The sequence below is a fragment of the Arvicola amphibius genome, chromosome 6 (genome assembly GCF_903992535.2).
Source record: "Arvicola amphibius chromosome 6, mArvAmp1.2, whole genome shotgun sequence".
Classification (NCBI taxonomy): domain Eukaryota; kingdom Metazoa; phylum Chordata; class Mammalia; order Rodentia; family Cricetidae; genus Arvicola; species Arvicola amphibius.
Window position 1 is genome coordinate 442143 of NC_052052.2, and position 23831 is coordinate 465973.

General features: G+C 48.1%; 1 protein-coding gene and 1 long non-coding RNA gene across 4 annotated transcripts; one reads left to right on the forward strand and one right to left on the reverse strand.

Annotated features, from left to right (window-relative positions):
• Positions 1 to 436: 436 nt before the first annotated feature.
• On the reverse strand, positions 437 to 15448 carry Ube2j2 (ubiquitin conjugating enzyme E2 J2). 2 transcript variants are annotated; one of them, XM_038334885.2, is made up of 8 exons: positions 14987 to 15448; positions 12761 to 12923; positions 9274 to 9404; positions 8166 to 8206; positions 3085 to 3187; positions 2860 to 2998; positions 1776 to 1856; positions 437 to 1092 (listed from the first exon to the last, which is right to left on the reverse strand). In XM_038334885.2, the coding sequence occupies exons 3-8, from the start codon at positions 9402 to 9404 to the stop codon at positions 808 to 810; spliced, it is 780 nt and encodes a 259-aa protein (XP_038190813.1). In that variant the 5' UTR covers positions 12761 to 12923; positions 14987 to 15448; the 3' UTR covers positions 437 to 807. The 2 variants fall into 2 exon arrangements, with proteins under 2 accessions (XP_038190813.1, XP_038190812.1); XM_038334884.2 differs by lacking the exon at positions 12761 to 12923 and having other exon boundaries at positions 14987 to 15447.
• LOC119817567 lies at positions 15100 to 22226 on the forward strand. Of its 2 annotated transcripts, XR_005285917.1 has the most exons (5): positions 15100 to 15464; positions 19612 to 19932; positions 20587 to 20752; positions 21016 to 21107; positions 21807 to 22226. It is a non-coding gene; the product is annotated as an uncharacterized LOC119817567 (long non-coding RNA). The 2 variants fall into 2 exon arrangements; XR_005285916.1 differs by having other exon boundaries at positions 21016 to 22226.
• The last annotated feature ends 1605 nt before the right edge of the window (positions 22227 to 23831 follow it).

Here is a 23831-nt window from a genome sequence, read left to right on the forward strand (position 1 = left end):
CACCACTGGTCTCTAGTCCCCTGGTGATGACTGATGTCCTATACAATGTCACTGCCTCCATCTGGTACCTTACAGATAACAGCTTCCCACACAACTACTGCAGATACATTAAACACAAACATTTAAAAGGCAAGATGTTGGCCATAAGGGAGTCAAGCATCTAAAAACTAACAGGTATTAAGGTTGACAGTAACACCAGGACCATCCCCCACCCGCCCAAGCCTTCACTGTAGTCCTCAGCCACTGTTTTGAGGTCAGGGAGAGCAAGCTGACTCTTCTACCTTGACAAGAACAGAACAAGCATTTTCTAAAGTATTTTTCCCGTTCATAAGCAGAGTTTCTCTCCTAGACCGCAACTAGGGCTGTTCCCAGCCAGCCCGGCTCAGCCCGCTGGAGATGTGCAGCACGGCCCGTCATGAAGCCTTCACTCCTCCACTAAGAACACACAGAGTATTTATTTGATAGGCATTAAAGTTTTATATTTTTTAAGTGACGAAATCTAATAAAATGGAAAACAAAACAAACAAAAAAAAACAGGTTTACTAAACAGGTCCAAAAGACAACACAGGAGATAAGCAATAAAACCAAAGCGTGATTGGCCCTTGCCCACATCAGCCTTTGGAGGGAGGCAAGAACCTCCAATCTCCAAATCACACATTTTGGTTTTTGCTTTCTTTTTAAGGTTTTTAAAAAGTGAAGCCCAGGAGTCCAGCAGGCCATCCTGTGCTCAGCAGCATGTCCATTCCGCCTGCACCAAGCTCTGGCCCCTGCGTCCCTCAGCAGCAGCTGTCGACTGCGGCTCGAGCCTCACTCCTGTGCTATGCTTCTCAGCACATACTTGACCGTGTAGGCAAAGGCCGCAAACCCAACTATAACAAACAAGTTCGCCAAAGCGCCGCCCAGGAGTCCGTGATGCCTGTTGGCCTGTGGGAGCCCAGCGAGGTTCGGGACGGCAGCAGGTGCATGCCCGTTGAGGAGCTGGATCCCATTCTGGCCACGGTGCATCTCCCCATCAGGAACCACGTCTGGCAAGGGAAGGTTCTGGGGCCTGCTACTTAGTTCATCTTGTGCTTTCTGTTTCTGTTTAATTTCCTGAGAGAAAAACACAAGAACCCTCAGTTGTCTTAACAAACCTATTCCTTTGGGAGCAGCACTCGAGTTTTTATGAACCAGAGCTACCACCCAGAACACAGGTCAGCATTCCCCTGCAGCAGATCCTCACCCAATAGAGGATAGTTCCTGGTCCCAACTTTACAGGTGAGGAAAGAAAAAAAAAAAAAAAAACAAGATATCAAAATTACTATTCTGTGCCTGCACCAGGAGTAACAATGAGCCATCAAGTACTACACCACTGTCCAACCTGGTGCTTCTGCTCACTGTCATGGTCTCAACTCCAGGCCAAATCAGGGAACACTTAACTCCACATACCCATGTACCTCCTAGCCACAGCTGGTGGATCACCTGAGGGATGGCCTCTGATTGGCAACTTTCATGCCTCTGTAAGGACACTCAGTCCCCAACATTTATACATGTCTCCTAGGGTCTCCCCCATCCCTGGGCTCTGTCTTTCCTACACTGTAAGGACCTGGAGAAGAGGCATAGCCAACACAGACCCCTCCATGTCCTGCAACAACATGGAGGGCTGCAATTCCTCTCCATCTACAGGGAAACAGCGGTAGGCACACAGACACAGATTTTCTTTGGAAACAATTAAATCATAAGTGTTTTTAACATAGGGGAAGACAAAAACTGAGTTCCAACTTTTGCTTTCTTACCTCCACAACTTCAGGAAATAATTCACAAAAGACTTTATCTTTTAAATTAAACACTAAACTCTGTGCTGCCAGCTGTCTTTTCTAGGAAGAAAGAGAAGGGAAATATCAGCCAGAAAGCTAATTTTAATTTTTCTGTTGTTTTGTTTTTTTTGAGGCAGGATTTTTCTGTGTAGTCTTGGTTGTCCTGTAACTCACTCTGTAGGCCAGGCTATCCTCAAACCCAGAGAGATCCACCTGCCTCTGCCTCCCAAGAGCTGGGATTAAAGGTGTAAGCCACTACTGCCTGGCTAACTTTAATTAAAGAGGAGGAGGAGGAGGAGGAGAAGGAGGAGGAGGAAAAGAAGGAGAAGGGGAGGAGAAGGAGGAGGAAGAGGTTGGTGTTCTTGCTGGGCAGTGCATGCCTTTAATCCTAGAAGAGGTAGGTGGATCTCTCTGAGTTTGAGGCCAGCCTGGTCTACAAAGGGAGTTCCAGGACAGCCAGAGCAGTTACATGGAGCTCTGTCTGGGGGTTAAAAAAAAAAATTCTTAAAAAAAGAGATAGATATGATGGTTCACACCTGTAATCTCAGCATTCAGGAGGCCGAGGTAAGAGGATCACTACAGATTCAATAACAGCCTGCCCTACATAGTGAGTTCCAGACCACCATATGCTAATAATGAGACCCTAATGGCAAACAAAACAAAACCTCAAAACAGACTCCTGCAGAGTCAAGGATTATAGAAAGCATCCAAAATGCTTTCTCTTCTCAAAAATTATGTCTTATGAAGGCTTATTTATCTTTTTGTTACCAATTAACATCACACAATCATGATTCCTATCATCTAAACAGAGAACTGAAATGAGCAGGGAACAGGTGCTGTGCAGCCCCTTCTCAAGTCTTACAAAGTCTCCTGAGTGTCAGGGATTCTTAGCAAGGACACAAGCAGAGCTGGAGACAGAGATGGGCAGTGAGGCCATGGGCCATGTTCTGAGGCAGCCAAAGCAGAGATTTCTACAATGTGGCCAGAAACAGGGCAGAACCAGGATGAGAGATTGGAGAGCACGGTGCCACAAGGCCCCAGGCGAGGCGCTGCCACACCTCACCGTGAAGTCCGATGTCTCTATGCTGCCCAGGGTTGGGCCCTTCTCCACCATGAAGCTCAGAAGCCCTGTTAAAATGGTGGAGACAGACCATGCCGGATTCCATGTGTCTGGGTGGAAATCTGTGATGGAGAGACACAGCCTGAAAGAAAATGACTTTTGTAAGGAAGAATGTACATTTCCCATGTCCACAGACAGCTCAGAGCACTGCATCACCAGGAAGCTTACCTTGTGTTGCACTTAAACCTTCCATTGGGGGTTATCATGTAAATACTTGGAGGTTTAAATGGAAATTCTCTGGGAAAAATTAGTTTTCCATGATAATAGCCACCTATATCAAAAGAAAAATAGCCTTATTAGCCTTGTTAAGAGCCAGTGTGACTACTTTTCAACTCTTACCACCTTATCCAGTTTCCAGCTGGCTTCCTGAGCCAACAGTATCCCACTGCTCTCTCCATGCTGACTCACAGACTCAACCCACTACTACAGCCTGTCCCCCAGCTTCTGACTCTCCATCCATTACAACTGTGCCCACAGGAGTCTGTAACGATCACTTGCTCACTACAGCTACAGAACACCCCCTTCTCTCTCCAGACTCTTTATGTTCCTCCCTGACTGAGAACTGAGCCTCCTCCACTATTTGGTTCCTAGCACCAGCATTTGTGTGCAGGAAGAAAAAAAGACCCACTTGCATTTCAAAGAAAAGAGTCACATGAATGGATGTCAGGCATGAGCTAGGTGAAAGAGGAATCTATATAACATAGTGCAAATTATATAGGAAAACAGCAAGCTACTGGACATCAGTTAACTACTTGCGTTAAAGAACACATAAATGAGCCAGGCGTGGTGATGCACACCTTTAATTCCAGCATTTGGGAAGCAGAGGCAGGTGGATCTCTATGAGCTCCAGGTCAGCCTGGTGTACAAAGTAAGTTCTCAAAAAACCATAAATTTAAAACAAAACAAAACAAAACAAAGCCAAAAACAAAAAACAAAACAAATAAATGAAGGCTGGAGAGATGGATCAACATTTAGGAGCCTGCTACGCAAACATGAAGAGTCTGGATTCTAGAACCCATGAAACAAGACGTCCCATGCGTGGCTACAACTCTAACAGTGAGGGGAGGGAGAGATGATCACTGGAGCTTGTTGGCTGCAAGTCCAGGTTCACTGCTTCAATGGAACAGGGAGAACTGACACCCTCTTCTAGCTTAGCACACATATGTGCACACCCCTACCCCCACCCCCACTGAAATGTGATTTTTTGTGTATAAGTACACATTATTGACTGATTGGTTGTGCTGGGGATTAGACCTAGGGCCTTGCACATGCTAAGCACTCTACCACTGATCTCTATCCCTAATTCCAAGACACAGGTTAAAGAATACTCAGTGTTTGTGGGCGGGTCTCACCCTCAAAGCATGAAGATATGCCTGCCAGAGGAATGCTTTTACCAAAATGACTACAGCAAGACAGACCCTCTCCCCTGCAACCAAAGTCAGTTCTTGCCATGGAACACAATCAGCAAAAGGCTCCTCTACAAACCTAACCAAGAGCACAGAGAAAAGTCTATGATGAATGGGCCACAAGCATAACCTTGGCCAAAGTCCAGGGACAGAAACCCGGACAACAAAGCTAAACTATTTTGTCAGGCTATGTTTCCCTGCTGGTTTGTGCTCTGCTGACACCGACTGACCTGGTGATATGTTCTGTTTCTGGGCTCTACATCATGCTCTACCATCTGTTTTCCTGTACCACTGCTTGTCCCTCACTGCTAGAGCCACATAATGTACGGGAAACAGTGGCTCTTCCATTTAATTCTCCTTTCAAAGCATTTTTTTTTTTTAAATCTACTTTAGGTCCTCTGTCCTTTCATGTAAATTTTAGAGTAAGTCCTAACATTCCTAAAACACAAATAAGATCATATTAAATCCACAATTAGTGGTAAATTAGCAAACTTTCCATAGGAAGTCAGGCTTTTACTCTTAGGATGAGTGTGTCCAAGCGTACTAGGAACAGGACTGTCACCGAGCTCAAAATGAGGAGCTGCAGAGGAGCCATTAAGAAGGCCAGGAGGAAGGGCCAGGCTACCTCACACATAATAAATAAAGAGGAAGAGCACAGGAAAGTGGCCATCAACAGCATCATATACTAGAGGATAAAAACGAAGGACTAGCTGGTTGGTAGTGGTGCACGCCTTTAACTCTGTGAGTTTGAGGCCAGCCTGGTCTACAGAGTGAGTTCCAGGACAGGCTCCAAATCTATACAGAGAAATCCTGTCTCGAAATACAAAAACAAAAATAACAACAACAAAATAGAAACTGAGGACTGAAGAAATCCCTTAGACAAGACAATTTAGAGGATTCCTTATAGACTCTTGGAGAATATTATCCACAGCTACCAATGGCTAAGTCTGATTGAGTAGCAACAGCTGAGGAGAGGCAGTAAAGAGGGGATGACAAGGGTTCAGTAAATTGGCAGCTTGAGGGACAGGACCCACAGAACAACACAGAGGAGGATAAGGAGATGGAAGAACAGAGGATACCAGCACGAATGGATAAGACACTGGAGTTATACGTTAGGAAATAGGAACGGCTGAAAGCAAAGTGACAAGATCAGGGTTGAGTCTCAGGACTCTGCTCATATGCCCTTCAGGGCGACCCTCTTCTCGCCCCGTGTCCAGCCCATCCATCCCACATCAACAAACCTCAGCTGACTGAGTGCTAGGTGAGGTCTTGTCACACAGTGTTCAAACGCTCACAATTTAAAATTTAAAATCAGAATGGAGAGGTTCAGAAATTAGGAGCAACTGTTGCCTTTGCAGAGGACCTGAGGTTTGCTTCCAAGCATCCATATGACTACTCAAACTGTCTGTAACTCTAGTTACAGAGGATCCAACACCTCTATTGACCTCTACTAGCTCCTACATACACACGGTGCCACATACATATATGTGCACACATACACATATTTAAAAATTCAAAACAACAGCTAGGCTTTAGTGGTGCATGCATTTAATTCCAGTACTCGGGAGGCAAAGGCAGGTGAGGTGGATTTCTGTGAATTTAAGGCCAGCCTGATCTACAGAGCAAGTTTCAGGACAGGCTCCAAAGCTACACAGATAAACTCTGTCTCAAAAAACAAACAAAAATTAAAAACAAATACCAAAACCCAAAATAACTTCAAAACTTAAAATAGTTCAAGTACATCAAACACACAAAGTGTCTTTTGTTTTTTTGTTTTTTCTTTGTTTTTTTGTTTTTCAAGACAGGGTTTCCCTGTAGTTTCTAGAACCTGTCCTGGAACTAGCTCTTGTAGACCAGGCTGGCCTAGAACTCAGAGATCCGCCTGCCTCTGCCTCCCGAGTGCTGGGATTAAAGGCGTGCGCCACCACCGCCCAGCTCACAAAGTGTTTTCATATTATTTTTACCAACTGTTTGGAAGCCCATCTTTCACATCTATTAGGGACTAACCAAAAGAAGTATGAAGGGCTCTTCAAGACAAACAGCCTGTATGCCTCCCCTCTTTCACCACACCCTGCTGCTGTAAGGCTCAGACAAGTTTCTGGTGTCTGGTACTGCACACACCATCATCATGACGTGCACACACATTTATCTCCACCCCGCCCCAATAGACCCTGCACTCGTTATCCAAAACAAATCAACCCAAAACTTAGGATCTCTGGGTCAAAGAATAACCTGTTTAAAAAAAAGTATCAGTCAGGGCTGGAGAGATGGCTCAGTGGTTAAGAGCACTGGCTGTTCTCCAGAGGACCTAAGTTCAATTCCCAGCACCCACATGGTGGCTCACAACAATCTGAAATGAGATCTGGCGCCCTCTTCTGGCCCGCGGGCATACATGGAGGCAGGATGTTATATACATAATAAATAAATAAAATCTTAAAAAAAAAAACTTATTTAAAAAAAGTATCAGTCGGGCTGGAAAGATGGCTCAGTGGTTAAGAGCACTGGCTGCTCTTCCAAAGGTCCTGAGTTCAATTCCCAGCAACCACATGGTGGCTCACAACCATCTATAAGATCTGGAGCCCTCCTCTGGCGTGCAGGTATACATGGAGGCAGAATGTTGTATACATAATAAATAAATCTTTAACAAAAAAAAAAAACTTTAAAAAAAAAGTATCAGTCAAACTACCTGCAAAAGTTTGCCCTTTTTATTCTCAACCACGCAAGCTCTCAAACAAAGATGCCAAACAATACTCTTTATGCTGAGGGTGGAACCCAGTGCCTCACAGAACCACTAGCATCTCCTCTCTGAAGTGTTCCACACTAAAGTTAGGCCTGATGGTTGGAAGCAGAGGCACTGCCTACCTGGCCAATGCTCTGCCCTGGGCTTAACTGTGAGATGGTGTCAATCTTGTCATAGGACCCTAAAAATCTGTTGACAGTTCTAAGAACTAATTTGCCAAAATCACTGAGGGCCCTAGTAGTATCTGGTTACCTGAGGGATCGGGACACCAGGTCAACACTAGCAAGCAGTAAAGAAAGGTAAGAACCTGTTAAGTCCCATATCCTTCCTAAGTCTTACGTGCCTCCACTTAGCTTGGAAACAATTCTGAAGACACTAAAAGTACCTTGCACTAGCCAGGAGGTAGTGGCACACAACCTTTAATCCCAGCACTCAGGAGGCAGAGGCAGGCAGATTTATGAGTTCAAGGTCAGCCTGGTCTACAAGAGCTAGTTCCAGGACAAGTTCTAAGCTATGGAGAAACCCTGTCTCAAAACAAACAAACAAACAAACAAACAAACAAACAAAAACAAAAAAACATAAAACAAAAAGAAAAAAAAAGTACCCAGCACCAATTTTTTGACAATATTCCCTTTGGCCTTAGAAAGAGAAGAATGTTTTACTATTTATTCCAATCTGTTTTCCCCTGGGCTGGAAAGATGGCTCAGCAGTTAAGAGCACTTGCTGATCTTGCAAGAGGACCCAGGTTCAATTCCCAGCACTCACTCGGTGGCTCACAATCGTCTGTAACTGCAGGGTCTGACCCCCTCTTCTGTAGGCACCAGGCATACATGTGGTACACAGACATAAAGACAAGCAAATACCCAGACACACAAAATAAAATTTTAAAAAATCTTTTCCCCATCTCTAATCAACATAAGAGGCTGGGGGAATGTAGGTGATTAATTACAAACAGTCCAGAAATACCAAAATTAGCAAATATTTCTAGGACTTAAAGACTTACTAGGATGAGGTTCAGGTAAATCTGATTTAACTACTATATATCCAAACAGAAAGACTATTATTTACATTGACAGGAATGATTCATGTGTTTTTCTACTCACCTTCATAAGGAGTCATCTCAGGACCTCGGACAACGTAATGCCTGAGAGAGAGAAGCAAATTACTTGATCTGTAAACCACGTTAACTCTCTAAAACTATAAAGTTCTCACAAAAGGCCTGACTCTGCTGTTTGGGCAATACTCACCACTCTAAACAAAAAGGGGACGGACACACACATCATGGCTCATGCTAAATCCTTCTCTCCTAGGAGTTTGGTGTTTCAATGGGTGGCAGGCACAGGAGCCTAATGGCCACTCAAACAGAGCCTGGCACCAAGTATCTGACTGTCCAAGCTCACTGTTGGGGAGCTAAGGGTCCTCTGAGCAAACACCCAGTGCCAGGAATCTAGTTGCTTCTTTCTGCATTTCTGTGGACTTCACCCCATCTACCTCTTCCCTTTGATGCTTTTGGGTTTCCATTCTAGCAGATAGTGAGTGAGAGCTGGTGAGGAGGGTTAGTGAGCAAAGCACACAATCTGACGACCCGAGTTCAGTCCTAGGATCCCCTATGGTGGAAGAAAAGAACTGACTCCCAAAATTGTCTTCTGACCTCCGCATATACGTGGTGGCACACATGCACCCACTCCACAAACATAAAAAACACAATTAAAAAAACTACATTAATTTCAATCTCAAGCAAGTCCTTCCTAGAACATAATCAAATCAAAGGGTGAACCTACAGCCCTCTAACCAGCACATAATAAAGAGGAGTTTCCCACAAACCGGAAAAAGGTAAGCAAGCCCCTCCATGAATCTAGTCCCCACAGCAGCCAACTATACCCCAGGAACCACATCTGACTTTCATCACTGGAACAGGGTTCCTTCTGACACCAAAGAGGCCCCTCATGTGTTTCTTCTGTTAACAACATCTAATCTGCAAAATACTTTTTATTTTTAATTCAGGAAAATCTTCTCAAGATTTCGAAACCTCTAAAAGTAGTAATGTCTTTGTTTTTCGAGACAGGGTTTCTCTGTGTAGCCCTGGCTGTCCTAGAACTTTCTTTGTAGACCAGGCTGGCCTCAAACTCAGAGATCTGCCTGCCTCTGCCTCCCGAGTGCTGGGATTAAAGACACGTGCTACCACCGCCCAGCAGGAATACAGAATCTTACCATTCAAGAATATTTGAAGGGAGGGGCTCAGCACAGATGTAAGGCACCGGGTCTTTCTTAATTCGAAGGTAGTCCTGTTTCAACCTTTGTGTTGCTGTTGTTGGAGCTCTCTTATTGCTGTTATTGCTCATCTATTTAAAAGAAAAAGAAAAGCCATCTCTATTTACAGAGAACAGAAGAACACCGACAACTGCTGCCCCCACCACGCCCTCCCCGTCTCTTCTGTGCACCCCACTTGGTGCACACCATCACCACTACCACGCCCTCCCGTCTCTTCTGTGCACCCCACTTGGTGCACACCATCACCACTACCACGCCCTCCCGTCTCTTCTGTGCACCCCACCACCATCACCACTCTCATTTACCCACGTGATACAGATGCAAGGCAGGAAGACCCATGAAGCTGCACTTTATCCTCAAAGAATTTACAGACTCATTTACTCAAGTGGGATCTGGGTAGGCATGAAGTCAGGCTGTACCGGCTCCAAAGAGCAACTCCTCAGTAATGGGCATTTCACAACAGGAAAGCCACGGCCCTCTCCTGGCTTCGAAGTCTGTTTTTTTATCATCACTCACAAGTAACAGCAGTGGGAACAAAGAAATGATGTGATGTTTTCAGAGAATTAGATACATGTACTAGGCTGAAGGCATGTTCAGGGGAACACACTGGTTACCATGTCAGGCAGGAGCTCAAACACAGCGAAGGACAAAGAACAAGATTAGCCAGAGAGACAAAGCCAAATTTCTAGAATCCCAAAGTTTTAGACCCCAGCCCTAGGGTATACATGGTGGTTTGCGTAAGAACGGCCGCCACAGGCCCACTGCAAGCGGCACCATTAGCAGGTCTGGCCTTGCTGGAGGAAGTGGATCACTGCGGGGACAAGCTTGAAAGTCTCAGATGCTCATGCTAGGCCTAGAGAAGCATTCACTTCTGCTGCCTGTGGATATAGATTTAGAACTCTCAGCTCCTTCTCCAGCACCATGTCTGTCTGCATGCCACCATGCTTCCCACCATGACAATGGACTAAACCTCTGAAACTGTGAGCCAGCCCCAATTACATGTTTTGTTTATGAGAGTCGTCATGGTCATGGTGTCTCTGCACAGCAACAGAAACCCTAAGATATTACGTCAGGAACTTCTACTAGGAAGGTCTCTCTGGGGCCTCAACATAAGGCAACAGTGAAGGACACACACAGGCAGTGAGACCACAACAATGCTAAGAAGGGACTAGGGCTTTTGAGATGTCTCGGTGAGCAGGTAAAAATGCATGCCAAACAAGACTGCCAATGGCGTTCTGCTGTGTGATGATGCTCTTGTACACTGCAATGATTTGGCACTCGATTGCCCCCCCCCTTATTAGTTTAATAAAATGCTGACTGGCCAGTAGCCGGGCAAAAAGTATAGATGGGACAAACAGATTAGAATTCTGGGAAGAGGAAAAGCAGAGACATAGTCACAAGTCGGAGACAGAGTAAGCAAGATGAGAATGCCATACTGAGAAAAGATACCAAGTAACATGGCTAAGCATAGACAAGAATTATAGGTTAATTTAAGTTGTAAGAGCTATTTACTTTTTCTTTTGGTTTTTCAAGACAGGGTTTCTCTGTAGCTTTGGGGCCTGACCTGGAACTCTCTCGGTAGACCAGGCTGGCCTTGAGCTCACAGAGATCCGCCTGCCTCAGCCTCCCTGATGGGATTAAAGGCATGTGCCACCACTGCCCAGCTAAGAGCTAATTAATAAAAAGTCTGAGCTAACAGGCCAAACAGTTTATAATTAATATAAGCCTCTGTGTGTTTTTTTGCGACTGAATGGCTGCGAGACCCAGCAGGACAGAAACTTACATCTACAGAGTTTGATCATCAGAATCCAGATAGTGGAAGAAAAAGAACTATCTGCTTCAAGATGTCCTCTGACCTCCACAAACAAGCCCACATACGTGCACACTTATACACAAGCATGCATGCATTCACAAACAATAAATACATATAACATAAAAACTTTTACACATCTTTAATCACAGCACTTGGGAAGCAAAGGCAGGTAAAACTCTTGAGTTTGAAGCCAGCCCAGTCTACATAGTGAGACTCTGTCTCAGAAAAAGAACTGAATGAGGGACTCAGACCACTTAGCTCTACTCCAGAAGGAGGCAGTGATGGAGAGAATAGTGTTTCCACTGCCAGAGGTGTCAGAAGAGCTCCTACTTGTTCTCTTTTCTCATGATTTAAGACAGAAACACACTAACACAAATCTACAACTAAAAATAAAGTCTGAATACTAGTTGTCTAAAATACAATTGAGGGGCCACTTGGGGATATACAAATCAGAGAGATGATAACGGGCTGGTGATATGGTTCAGTGGATAGATATTTGTTGCCAAGTTTGATGACCTGAATTCAATTCCCAGGAACTATATGACAGGAGAGAACTATCACACACTGTTCTCTGACCTGCATGCACATGCTACAGCACACACCTCCCCACTACCAAAAATAAATAAATATATTTATTTTAAGTTCAGATGAAAAAAAGCAGGAAATGAGCTTGGCTACAAAAAGAGCAGGCTAGACATGGGCAGTTACAGATGGCCATATCTTATGATACTGAAGATCCAGGGTTTGCCCAGCACAGCCTCCACTTCTTCCTACCACTATCCCTAAACCATCTCAGAGTGCTGTCTGGTCACTTCAACCATGACCTAGACATCAGCGAACATCAAACATCAAAGCTGTGATTTCCCCATTCTAACTTCCCAAACTAGATAAATTTAAAGTCAACCCTACCCTAGTCTTGTCTGACTTATTCCCCGCAGACAGCCCAAGTTCTTTCATTCTCTTCAGTATTTGCATATTACTTGAGAGTTATCGACTTTTAGCCTTTGGCCTGGCTAATTTCTTGGTAGACACAATCACCTCAGACCTCTGCATTTGCCTCCTCTACCAGTATTGATACCTCAGGACAACCAGGGCTTGGTATGTACTTACTCTCTACCCTCAGGGCCTGCAGAGGGATAGTTCAGCCAGGGTATCCACCACAATCCTCTCATGTGGCTTCTCATTTGGGGAAGTGGGGATAAACCCTAGTCCACGTATTACTTGTTCACTTCCTTCCAATTCCAACAACCATAATGCAGAAACACATTACTTTCCTGTCAACCACAAGAACCGCCAATCTCTTCACACTTCAGCTCGTCGTGCACCAACTCAAGGCAGCTTAACCATCCACTCCCCACCAGAGACAGCAGATAATGGCAACAGCTTCTTCATCTGCCACACCCATGGAACAGCCCATCTAGACCCAGCTCTCACAGTACCTAAGACAGCCCAACCTTCCCAGCCCAGTTTGGACTGGTAGGAAACACACCTACATCCATCAGGGTCCTCACTGACTTCCCTAGTCAAATCAACACCTCCTTTTCTGTCCTTCTCAACCACACCACCACCACCACCATCACCACCCCCATGGTCTAAGAGTATAGTGCACAGAACCTTTCTGGCAGAATCAAGGGCTTTTGCCTGATGCTTCCAAGAATGCTCACACCAGGAACAAGGTTACAGTCCAGCATGGCCAAGAAATGCTTCCAGAAAGCATTGTCCCCAAGTTCTTGGCTTCAGAAGCCATGTGGGCCAGAGAGCTCAACTTGCCCAGCACCTAGTAAGAAACAAAGCAATAGCCAATGATCTACAAGCAGAACCACAAGACTTGTTCTTTCCCTTATGTTCACCCTTGAAGTTAATACTCCAACATATACAAAATTATTTCAGTGGGTAATTCCAAAACAACTGATTTAGATTCAGCTAAGTGATCAGATAGGATGCATAACCAAAGTCAGTGGACACACAGGAAACTAGCAAGGTTAGTTGTGCCAGGCTATAAATGTAACTCAGTTGGTTAAGTGCTTGCCTAGCATGCATGAAGCCTTGTGTTTGATTCCTGCACCACATTAAACAGAGCATGGTGGTGTGTATCTGTACTCCTACAACTGGATAGGTAGAGGTAAAGAATCATAAGTTCAAAGTCATCCTAGGCTATATAGCTTAGAATACCATAAGATCCTGTCTTTTAAAAAAAGAAAAGAAAAAAAAGTCAGGTGTGGTAACACACATCTTTAATTCTGGTACTTGGGAGGCATAGACAGGCATCTACAGAGTGAGGTCCAAGATAGCCAGAGCTACTAAGATACTCCAAAAAAAAAAAAAACCAATCTTTTTGTTTTGTTTTTCGAGACAGGGTTTCTCTGTAGCTTTGGAACCTGTCCTGGAACTAGCTCTTGTAGACCAGGATGGTCTTGAACTCACAGAGATCCGCCTGCCTCTGCCTCCCGAGTGCAGGGATTAAAGGCGTGCACCACCACCGCCCGGCTTCTGAAAACCAATCTTATCTAGTCAGTCACAAGACCAAGGTCCGTCTCATACTTGTTTTTGGTTTTGGTTTTGGTTGGGGGAGGGGGGGAATGTGAGACAAGGTCTCACTGTATTGCTCTGGCTGTCCTGTCCTGGAATACACCTTGTAGACCAGACTGACCTCAAGCTCGAAGATCCCCCAAGCCTCTCCCTCAAGTGCTGATATTAACGGAATGTGTCACTATGACTGGTTTTAACTTTTCTTTCTTTTCAGCACTGGAAATTAACCTAGAGCCTCACAGGAGCGAGGGAGGCAAGAGTTATATCACTGAGCTGCGTGCCCAGCTTCAAACTTGCTTTTAAACACAAAATCATACTTATGACTCCTCCGTTGCCCCAACTACTCCTTTGCCTCATTCTGAACAACACTTTCTTTCATGATTCTCCTAGGGGACTGCAGGTGACAGGAAGCAGCCAGTCACTAGCAAAGTAAGTCTCTTTTTCTCCCACATCACTGTGTCTCTTGGACATCTCTCCCACACTAGTACAGACAGGTCAGGTGATGGTGTGGAATGAGACCTTGGCCTGACACACCCAAGGCCAGGCAAGGGTTTCCAAGGAGCCAGGGGCTCACAGTAGCAGCCCGACGGCCACTTCCCCACACACACCTGAGCAGGGGGCTGACACTGAGTTCAGGAACACAGTGATGTGCAGACGAATGAGTGCGAGTCCTAGCACCTAGACCTAGCTCTGCCGGAAGCTCATACACAGGACTTTCCAATTAAATAAAATCCTAACTTTTTTTTGCTTAAGCAAAATTATCATTTCACACGCCTGGAATGAATAAAGCCTGTACCACTGCTTACAAAAAAGGCTACTTCTCTGCACTTGTTCGCTTACAATGGACCGTGGCCTTGCCTTATTTCTTCCTAGCTGTCTATCTGGAACTGAGAACTGGACTAAGCAATTAGGAGGCGAGGTCATCGGTTGAGGGTCTACAGTTAAAGTAAACAGTATCCCCACTGTCCTCACCCCGCCCCCCGCACAGGGCAGGGTCTCTTGTTCGGGGTCCAAGTCCCACTCTGACTTTCCCCGTGTTCTGTTACCTCCAAGGGCATAACGGTGGCCACGTTCGCTTCTGTCGGGGTTTACTAAGCAAGTCTGAGGTTCTAACGGCTGCCACCCCACCGCACGAACTTCCCGGAAACGCTTTTAAAGGTCGACCCTGGCTACTCCTGGAAGTATTTATTCCGAGTGCACCAACCAACAGGCCTCTCCGTGGGAGATGGTGCCGCGTGGCAAAACCCCATCTCTACCCTGCCCAAGGCACCAACCCCAGCTGGGAACCCCAGGGTGCCCTCAGTCACCGACCTCGTGTCCGCGAAGGGACGCTCCGGTCCGGGTCGGGGCACAGCAGGCGACGTAACGAACGGGACCCGCCGTGCGGAGTCCCCCGAGTCCCCGCCCGCCGCTGCGGCCGGCTCCGGCGGGGCGAACGAGCGGGCCCGAGGCCCCGCGCAGCCCGCGAGCGAGCGCTCAGCACCTCTCCCTGAGGCCGCCGCCGCGTTCAGCTTCGCCGTGGTCGACGCCAGAGCAGGGTGCGGAACAGTGGGGGCCGTTCTGGGAGCCGCACCCGCGCCGGGACTCGGCCCCACCGCACCTGCCGCAGCTTCTCGGCTGCTACCGCCGCTCGGCTTCCAAGATGGCCGCTCGAGGAGGGGGAGGTGGCCGGGGCGCCGCTTCCGCTTCCGGTGCGCCGTTTGCTAGGGGAAGCGCTTCTCTAGGCAGCTCGGTGAAGGGCTCTACTGTCCGTTCCCGGGTGTCCCGGGTGTCTCCTCTCAGTCTCGGAGTAAGTACGCCCCGCCGCGGCGCAAAGAGTTGCTGGCGCGTGCGCACTGGGAAATAGCTGGGGCGGGGGGCGGGGCGGGGGCGGGGCGAGGGTGGGGCGGGGCGGGGACGGGCGGGGACGGACGTGGCTCCTTTCTGTCTCAGAGACTTGGGCTGGTTGCTTGACTCGTCCAGGACGCTCCCTAGACAGGATACTGTCTGGCTGGCACCCCAGGAACAATAAGTGGCTGCAGGAATCCCCGCAGTGCTCCCGTCCACCAAATCTCGGGCCAGTCCGGGACGGGGACCCGTGAGTTCACCACGATCTGAGACGGCCACCGATCACCTGCCTGAGGATCCACTCGTCTGCTCTTAACGCGAGGGTTCCTTAAAGGTCATCCCGCTTGCTCTCGCTACCCCTCTAGCCATGAAGATCCCTGTGTACAGCGCAACTCATGATCACAGGCTTAGCCAACCCTGCGACAGCCTCCTAGCCCTGAGGACAGCCGTCCTCATAAAAAATAGTCCCTGTGTTTTTGTACCAAGCTTTCCATCCAGCTCCATGAATACCATCATTATGCTCGAGGACATTTCTCTAAGACGTGTTTTCCTCTCCCACGGTCTCCTTCCAGGCCCAGGGGAGGGGAGGTGTCACAGCTTGGTCACTTAGCCAGATTATCTGGCTGGGGCTGAGGCATGAGGCTGCCAGTGAGGATGTTCTGGGTACGAGTTCGGATCCTGGCAGCTGGAGAAGCTGGGCAGAGAGGCTGATAGATGTCCAGACTTCCTAGTCCCTCATGCTCACCTTCCTGCCTCACCATTGCATTCCTGGGATGCTCAAGTTTGTTCTTAGGTTGGTGGTATATTTGTCACACACATCCCATGTTCTTGACCCAGCACCTTCCCATTCCATTTGCCTGTGAACCCAGTGTGTGTAGGTTCCAGGAAACCAAGCTGGATATGGCAAGTGTTGGGACTCCACCTTGCAGGGCAAGGAAGGGCTGGGATCTGAAGAAAAGGACCCAGATGGTCTCACATCCTCTTTGGTCACTTGAGAAGCAGATGAAGACTGGACTAAGTGTCCAGTCCTTAGGGTGTCTTCAAGCTGTTCCAGGGATGCAAGTTTGGGCTGCAGAGAAGAAGCAGTCATTGGCAGTGCCTGGCCAACCAGATATGTAGGGCAGAACTGCTGTTCAACTTTAAGGCCTTGTCCTTCACCATGACCCTGACTTCTTCTGAGCATCAGCAGTGGGCTCACTGATTATTGACAATTGGTGGCTGAGATTCAGCACCATGAATCCAGCAGTGGCCATTGATTCATAATGCAGGTGGTAGATGAGCCCACCCACCTGAGTTGTGATTTGGGCTGCTGCAGCTCTGGGGAGTGTCCTGTCGGTCAGCCCACTGTGGCAAGTTAGCATTGGGAGATCAGTGGCTTCTCCCACTGTCCAACTCAGAAAGCACATCAGCATAGACTCTGCCTCTTCCTTCCCCAAGGTTCTGTGGTCCCTAATCAAGGTAATTTAGGCCACTTTTGTTGTTTTGTAGACAAGCCTGTCATGCATTTTCTTAATTTGTGATTGATATGGAAGGGCCTAGGCCATTGTGGGGTGTAGTCACCCCTGGGCTGGTGGTTCTCGGTTCTATAAGAAAGCAGGCTGATGCTGGGCAGAGTGATGTTTGCCTTTAATCCCAGCACTCAGGAGGCAGAGGCAGGTAGATCTGAGTTCCAGGCCAGCCTGGTCTACAGAGTGAGGTCCAAGACAGCCAGGGTTACACAGAGAAACTTTATCTCAACAAACAAAGAAAGCAGACTGAGCAAGCAGTAAGGAGCAAATCAGTAAGCAGAATCCTCTATGGCCTCTGCATCAGCTCCTGCCTCCAGGTTCCTGTCCAGCTTGAGCTCCTGCCCTGACTTCCTTCAGTGATGAACAGTGATGTGAGAGTGTGAGCCGAATAAATCCTCTTGTTGTGGTTTGACTAGGAATGACCCCATAGATTTATATATTTGAATGATCGGTTATTAAGAGGTGTATGTCCTTGTTGGGGTAGATGTGACTTTGTTGGAGGAAGTGTGTCACTGGGGGTGGACTTTGGCTCTCTCTCTCTCTCTCTCTCTCTCTCTCTCTCTCTCTCTCTCTCTCCCTGCTGCCTGCCAGATGTAGAACTCTTGGCTCCTTCTCCAGCACCATGTCTGCCTGCATGCCACCATTACTGTGGTCATGGTTTCTCATCACAGCAATAGAAACTCTAACTAGGACACCTTTCCTCACCAAATTGCTTGTTTTGCTTGTTTTTCCTGGTGTTTCATTACAGTAATAGTAACCCTAAGATAATTCGAATGCAAACAACAGCCAGAGTTTGGGTCATAGCCATTCTCCAACTCGCTTGTCCTTGTTGGAAGCACCAACATACCTACCAGGGTAGCGTGAATACCTAGTGCTCTTAATCACCCGAGTCATCTTTCCAACCCCTTTCGGTCTCTCTCAATAAGTAGTTAGTGAATAGTGACCACAGGGGCCTCTTGTCAATAATAGGGGACATTCTTACGCTACCCCAGCCGGCCTCCCCTTCACAGGACCAGGAGCACCTGGGGAAGCGAGTGTGGGACAGGCCAAGAAGGAAAGACATACACTCTGAGGCCCAGATCAAGAGTAAAACATGAAGCTGAACTTCATTGACGTAGGAGTGTTTCTATCTATCTGCTGTTTCATTGGTTAATTAATAAAGAAACTGCTTGGCCTGATAGGTTAAAACATAGGTGGGTGGAGTAGACAGAACAGGATGCTGGGAAGAGGGAAGTGAGGCAGATGCCTTGGGCAATTGCCCTGCCTCTCTTCTCTGGGACAGTTGTTGCCTTGAAGCCAGCTACCAGGTCAGACATGCTGAATCTTTCCCGGTAAGACACCACTTCTTAGTGCTACACAGATTATTAGAAATGGGTTAATCAAGATGTGAGAATTAGACAATAAGAGGCTGGAACTAATGGGCCAGGCAGTGTTTAAATGAATACAGTTTGTGTGTTATTTCTGGGGCTAAGCTAGCTATGCGGGAGCTGAGTGGGATGAAAAGCAGGCCTGCCTGCAGCCCCTCACTACACTTCATAGTGCCAGAAATTAGCTGTCCCTTCAGGCTTTCCCAGGAAGATGTGAAAGAGGCTGAATTAGAGGCCAGTCAGTGTTCCTTCATTCTTTTCTTCCTCCCTCCCTCCCTCCCTCCCTCCCTCCTTCCCTCCCTCCCTCCCTCCTTCCTTTCCTCCCTCCCTCCTTCCTTTCCTCCCTCCCTCCTTTCCTCCCTCTCTCTCTCCTTTCCTCCCTCCCTCTCTCCTTTCCTTCCTTCCTATCTACTATCTATCTATCTATCTATCTATCTATCTATCTATCTATCTATCTATCTGCCTTTCTTTCTTCCTTTCTCCAGCCCCAGCAATTCTGGGAGATATGAGTTGCTCTAGTTCAGACAACTTAACCCAGGCTCTTCCTCCTGCTGCTGAATGTCCATTCCCACTCCTCCCAAGGAACACTGCTGAGGTGTGGAATGCCACTGCCCACAGTACTATCTGCCTTGTCTGTTCCTGCCAGAACCTAATTAAGTCAGTATCCTGGGGGATGCCACTCCTGGGTGCCCTGGAGGTGCTCTGCTGGCAGCTTGTGATTCTATTAAAGCAGTATTGGAGCTACCTAGTCACCATGGCAGTGCCCATGCACTCTGAGTGCAAATTCTCCCATCTGTCACTCTATGTGACATGAACCCACATTGGTGGAGGTCTGGGTATTGTCAGTCTTGGGTATGGGCTCCCCAACATTTATTTCAGCCTGGGATGTCTTCCTGGGTTTGGTCTCAGATGATACCTCATGATGTCATTTCTCCTAATCCCTGTCAGGACCTAGTCAGGACTTCTCAGATCTCTCAGTGTCACTGCTAAAGGAACAACCAGACACTACTAGGAGCCCAGGGTTATGAGGTAAAAGGGAACTTTATAGGTCAGTTGTAAGCTTGGTTGTAGGGCACCTCAGGAGGAAGGGCCAAGTAGAATTCCAGGTAAGGAGTGGCTATGAGCCTGTCATGAGGTCATGTGACCCTGGAAACAGCCAGGCTGGGGACTTGACCTCAACTCTGAAGTTATGAGAGTTGACAGACCCAGCTTCTAAAAAAAATCTCTTTTTTAGAAGGGGAACAGACTTCTGTCTTCATTGGACACACAGGGACACTGAAGTCACATAGTGCTGGATCACCCGGATCCTTGTCATGGGGAACCCTACAATGATCTACCCTGCCTCCAGAACAAATGCCATACCCCAACATCTGAAAGTATGTGATGCATTTGCCTGGGAGAACACCTATGCTCTCACAGATTCAACATTAGTGAGGGCTGGGATGCCTGCTTTGCTAAAATACTCAGTTGTAAGCCCCACTTCCAGCTGGACCGTGGGCTTCATTTGCAGAATCTGAGTCATCTGGACATCCAGTACAAAGTGGACTTCAGACTGGTGAGTTCTGGGACTTAAGGAGGTGAGGGTACTGGTATGCTTCTGTGCTTCAGAAGGCTTTTCTAGCAGGGAGAAACAGTGGGCTGTGTCTGACCTAACCGTGTACTCTCGGTGTGATAGTATCGGTGACGACTGCTTCTTCTACTGTGCCTGCTCCTCGGGTATACCGGCTGCTCAGAAACGATATTTCTGCTACATGGACACCTCGGTCCTATTCCCCACTGCCTGGGGGTGACCTGGTGACCACTTTGTCTTGTCCTATCACTATGACAGTGAGGAGGTCCGGGATGGGTAAGCAGGCAGGATTGGTGGGCTGCTCCCCTCTATCCCACCAGCAGAGTGGCTTTATCCTGGGGTCAGGAGTTAGCTGCCCAACGCTGGCTACAGACAACTCATTGCACAATAGACAGGCCATGGCCCCTCAGGGCACACATGCCAGGGTAGAAAGTGACAAGTATCTAAGCCTGGCCTTGGGTTTCTGGCACTTCCCGAAGTCCCACCAGACCTATGGTAACTGCTATACCTTTAAGGATGCTGGGCTGCAGAGCCCCTGCCATCATAAATGGTGAGTGCTAATCCCCAGCAGGCATCTGCATGTTAACTATAAAGTGAGTTGGGCAGGTGTCCTCAACATCTCTTTCTTGGCTTCCTCAGGGATCAGCCTAGTCCTCAGGGAGAAAAGGCAAGATCATCTCCTTGGAAGGATTTCAGACCTTGGAGACTGGAATCAAGGTCATGGTTCACAACTACACACACCCTTCTAGAATGCAGTGGCTTCGGTTTCTGACCAGGGACACAGAATACCATTGGAATTTGAGAGGTAAGCAGGGTTATTGGACTTCCTGTCCAACCCAGGCACTGGGATAAGGCAGGGCCTCAAGATGCAGTGAGCATAATTGAGGCCCCTTTTCCCCAAGACAAGGTGCATTGGCTTGGAAGTCCCTTTGTCCTCTGCACGGACAGTGCTAAGGGCATGGATGCTATATAACACCCCAGACCCCATGCAGGGGAATGGGTGGCAAAGAGAGTCCCTGAACCGTGTGCAGGTAGGGCCCTCAGCTTAAGTCCTTGCTGTCTCTTCAGGCATGCCTGGTGGCCTGCTTCAGCAGCTTGTGACGGAGATCTGCTCCAGCTAGAACCCGGCTCTGCAGCCACAAGTGACACCCAGCGTTGGGGTGAGCCTGTCAGGGCTCTGAGGCAGTGACTCCTAATGGGCCCCGTCAGCAACCCCTCAGGTCACTGCTCCTACCCAGCCTACCAGCACCTGGAAACCCAACCCACTGGTTTTCTTTTATCTCCCACTGCCCCAGGCCTTGTAGGCCAGAGAGGATAATGGGGTTGGGAGTTAGGCATCAGTCTCCAAAGCACTACAGGATGACCACTGGTGCCGTCCCTCCCAGGGTGTCTGTACAGATTCTTCGCAGGAGCCAAGTCATGTGGGGTGGACTAGCCAGTGTCCCTGGTGCTCTTCACATTCCACTGTGGTACTGGAGCAGGGAGCATGTAGCTCTGCAAGTCCCTGTGCTGTGCTGTGCTGTGCTGTGTTGTGCTGTGCTGTGCTCAGAGAGTAAGAGACCCATGGAGCTAAGGCTAGAGCCAGAGCCGGAGGTGGGCGCACCCCCCCCACCCCCAGGGACACATCCTGCATCTCTTTTGCCAACACCCTTATACCTCTGCCCCTACCCTAGAAGCAGTGTGGCCAAGGTGAACATTCTCTTATCAGGAGCTTAAATACCATATTGAGGATGAAGCAACAGTATACTCAGAGTGGATAGACACAGGATGAGGGCTGGGTAGAGGCAGTCCCCTCCACATTCCTGTGTATAGGTGGGATACAGGAGGCCCTGCTGGACTTACTGCCCATCTGCCCACAGGTTCCACAGCCGTTGTGCCATAGGCAGCCTGTGGAGACTGTGGTTCAGCTCATCTGTCTCGTCCGTGCTGGAGCTGCTACTGGATGTCTCTGCCCTTGCCCGGCTGCTACTGGGTTTTCACTGGCTCTGCTGGGGGAAGCTGTCCTAGCTGGGAGTCGATACTGCTTCGGGGCAGTCCCACACCATATCAGAGGCCAGCCAGAGACCTCCACCCCAAGCTCCAGGGGATGATGCCAGAGGCCCAGAAGGAGATAACCCCACAGAGGTGCTCTCGGGGTCTTTGGAGGAAGTTTCAGTGTAAGAATTGGGCTAAATTCCAGGCCCTTGAGATTTTGTTTGTTTTTCGAGAGAGGGTTTCTCTGTAGCCCTGGCTATCCTGATACTTGCTCTGTATAGACCAAGCTGGCCTCGAACCCTAGATCCCCCGCCTCTGCCTCCCAAGTGCTAGGATTAAAGGAAAGTGCCACCACTTCCTGACTGATTTCTGAGACAGAGTTTCTCTGTGTAGTCCTGGAACTAGATATGTAAACCAGACTGGCCTCAAACTCTGAGATTCTCCTACCTCTGCCTCCCAAGTTCTGGGATTAAAGGCATGCACCACCATCCCTGGCACTATCTTGAGATCTTGACAACTGAAGTAACCCCAGCAGAGCTATCTGATCCCTCGGTCTAATGTTGGGAGCTGTAGTAGCAGTCAGTGAGCTCCCTAGTTGCCCAGAGTATACCAGACTAGCCATTTGAGGATCCAGAAAGCAGTACCATCTGACCCATGCAGAAACCAAGTATATCCAACACACCAGAGACTCTCTACCCACCTATCCCACCAGGCAGTGGCCTCTTGGGTTGAAGGGGATCCCAGGACATGGCTGGGTAGTATCCCCTCTCTAGACTCCTGGACTCTGGATATGGGCATGCGTGTAGAAGGTACTTCTACACAGTGGAGTCTATTTGGTTATCACATTTGTCTGTGCGTGTTTCTGACACATGTCTATATACATACATATATACACACACATTCATACACATATGTGTATATGAATGTGTGTGTGTGTATATATATATATATATATATATGTATGTATATGTATATACACATATCAGACAGAGCCTGCACTGGTTTTAAGGCAGCCTCTAGGTAAGCAGGAATAAAGGTAAATCCAAGCCAAGACACCCACTGACCTTGGGCTGTTCTACAGTAACGTCAGCCATTCAGTCTACATAGATGTGTCTCCCCAGTCACCTACATCAGGGTGAGCAGCAAACCTCAGAATCTAACTCAATGCCGCCTTGAAACAGAGCACAGCAAACACACTATGGGTGAGGGACACTGGGGGCAGATTGGGGACACCAGCCCCAGCTATTCTCACTGTGGTTATTCTTATTCCTGTCAAGGGATACAGTCTAATTCAGAGATGGACAGAGAGGAGAGGCCAGGGAACAGGAGCTAAGGATGTCAGGTGTCAGTTTTTCTCAAAGCACCGGGCCCCTGGTGGCCGGGTTATATCCTCTTGGGAAGGGACAACGTTGGGACTCTGCTTCAGGCTGCTCCCAGACAAACCTTCAGCTGAGAAAGAGCCAAGCAAGGCTTGATACAGCAACAAGCAGGCAGTGGATGCAAGCGGCAGAGGTTTATTAAGTGAGAGTGATCAGAGCAGGAAGGAAGTGGGATCCTGCCAGCCCGGAGGTGGCAGGGTAGGTGGTGGGCAGAGCTCAAGCAGGAGGAAGAAGCTAATTCTGCTCTTTAGGGCCGCAGCCATCAAGCAAGGGAGTCAGAAGCCCTGATCTAGTGCCTACCTTACTGCCCATGGATGCTCCCAGGGCAGTATTTGCATAGTGACCTAGCCAAGGGCTCCATAGTATGCAGAGGGGCCCAGCCTCTATCCTGGAACTCCTCCAAAGAAAAGGAAATTGAAGGCATTGGTGGGCCCCCCAAAGAAGGGACCACTGGACCTATCAGAGGCCCAGCCCAAGGACTGAAGCTTGGGGGCGGGGCAGGGGAGATCTATGTGGGCCTCTCCAGCCTCA

Excerpts from the sequence above, each read along its gene's own strand:
- Ube2j2 (XM_038334885.2), bottom strand. The coding sequence starts at position 9,404 with ATGAGCAATAACAGCAATAAGAGAGCTCCAACAACAGCAACACAAAGG. Across the intron at positions 8,207-9,273 it reads CCTTCAAATATTCTTGAATG|GCATTACGTTGTCCGAGGTC; the intron begins GTAAGATTCTGT and ends TCTCTCTCTCAG. Across the intron at positions 1,857-2,859 it reads TAGAGACATCGGACTTCACG|AAAAGACAGCTGGCAGCACA; the intron begins GTGAGGTGTGGC and ends CTTTCTTCCTAG.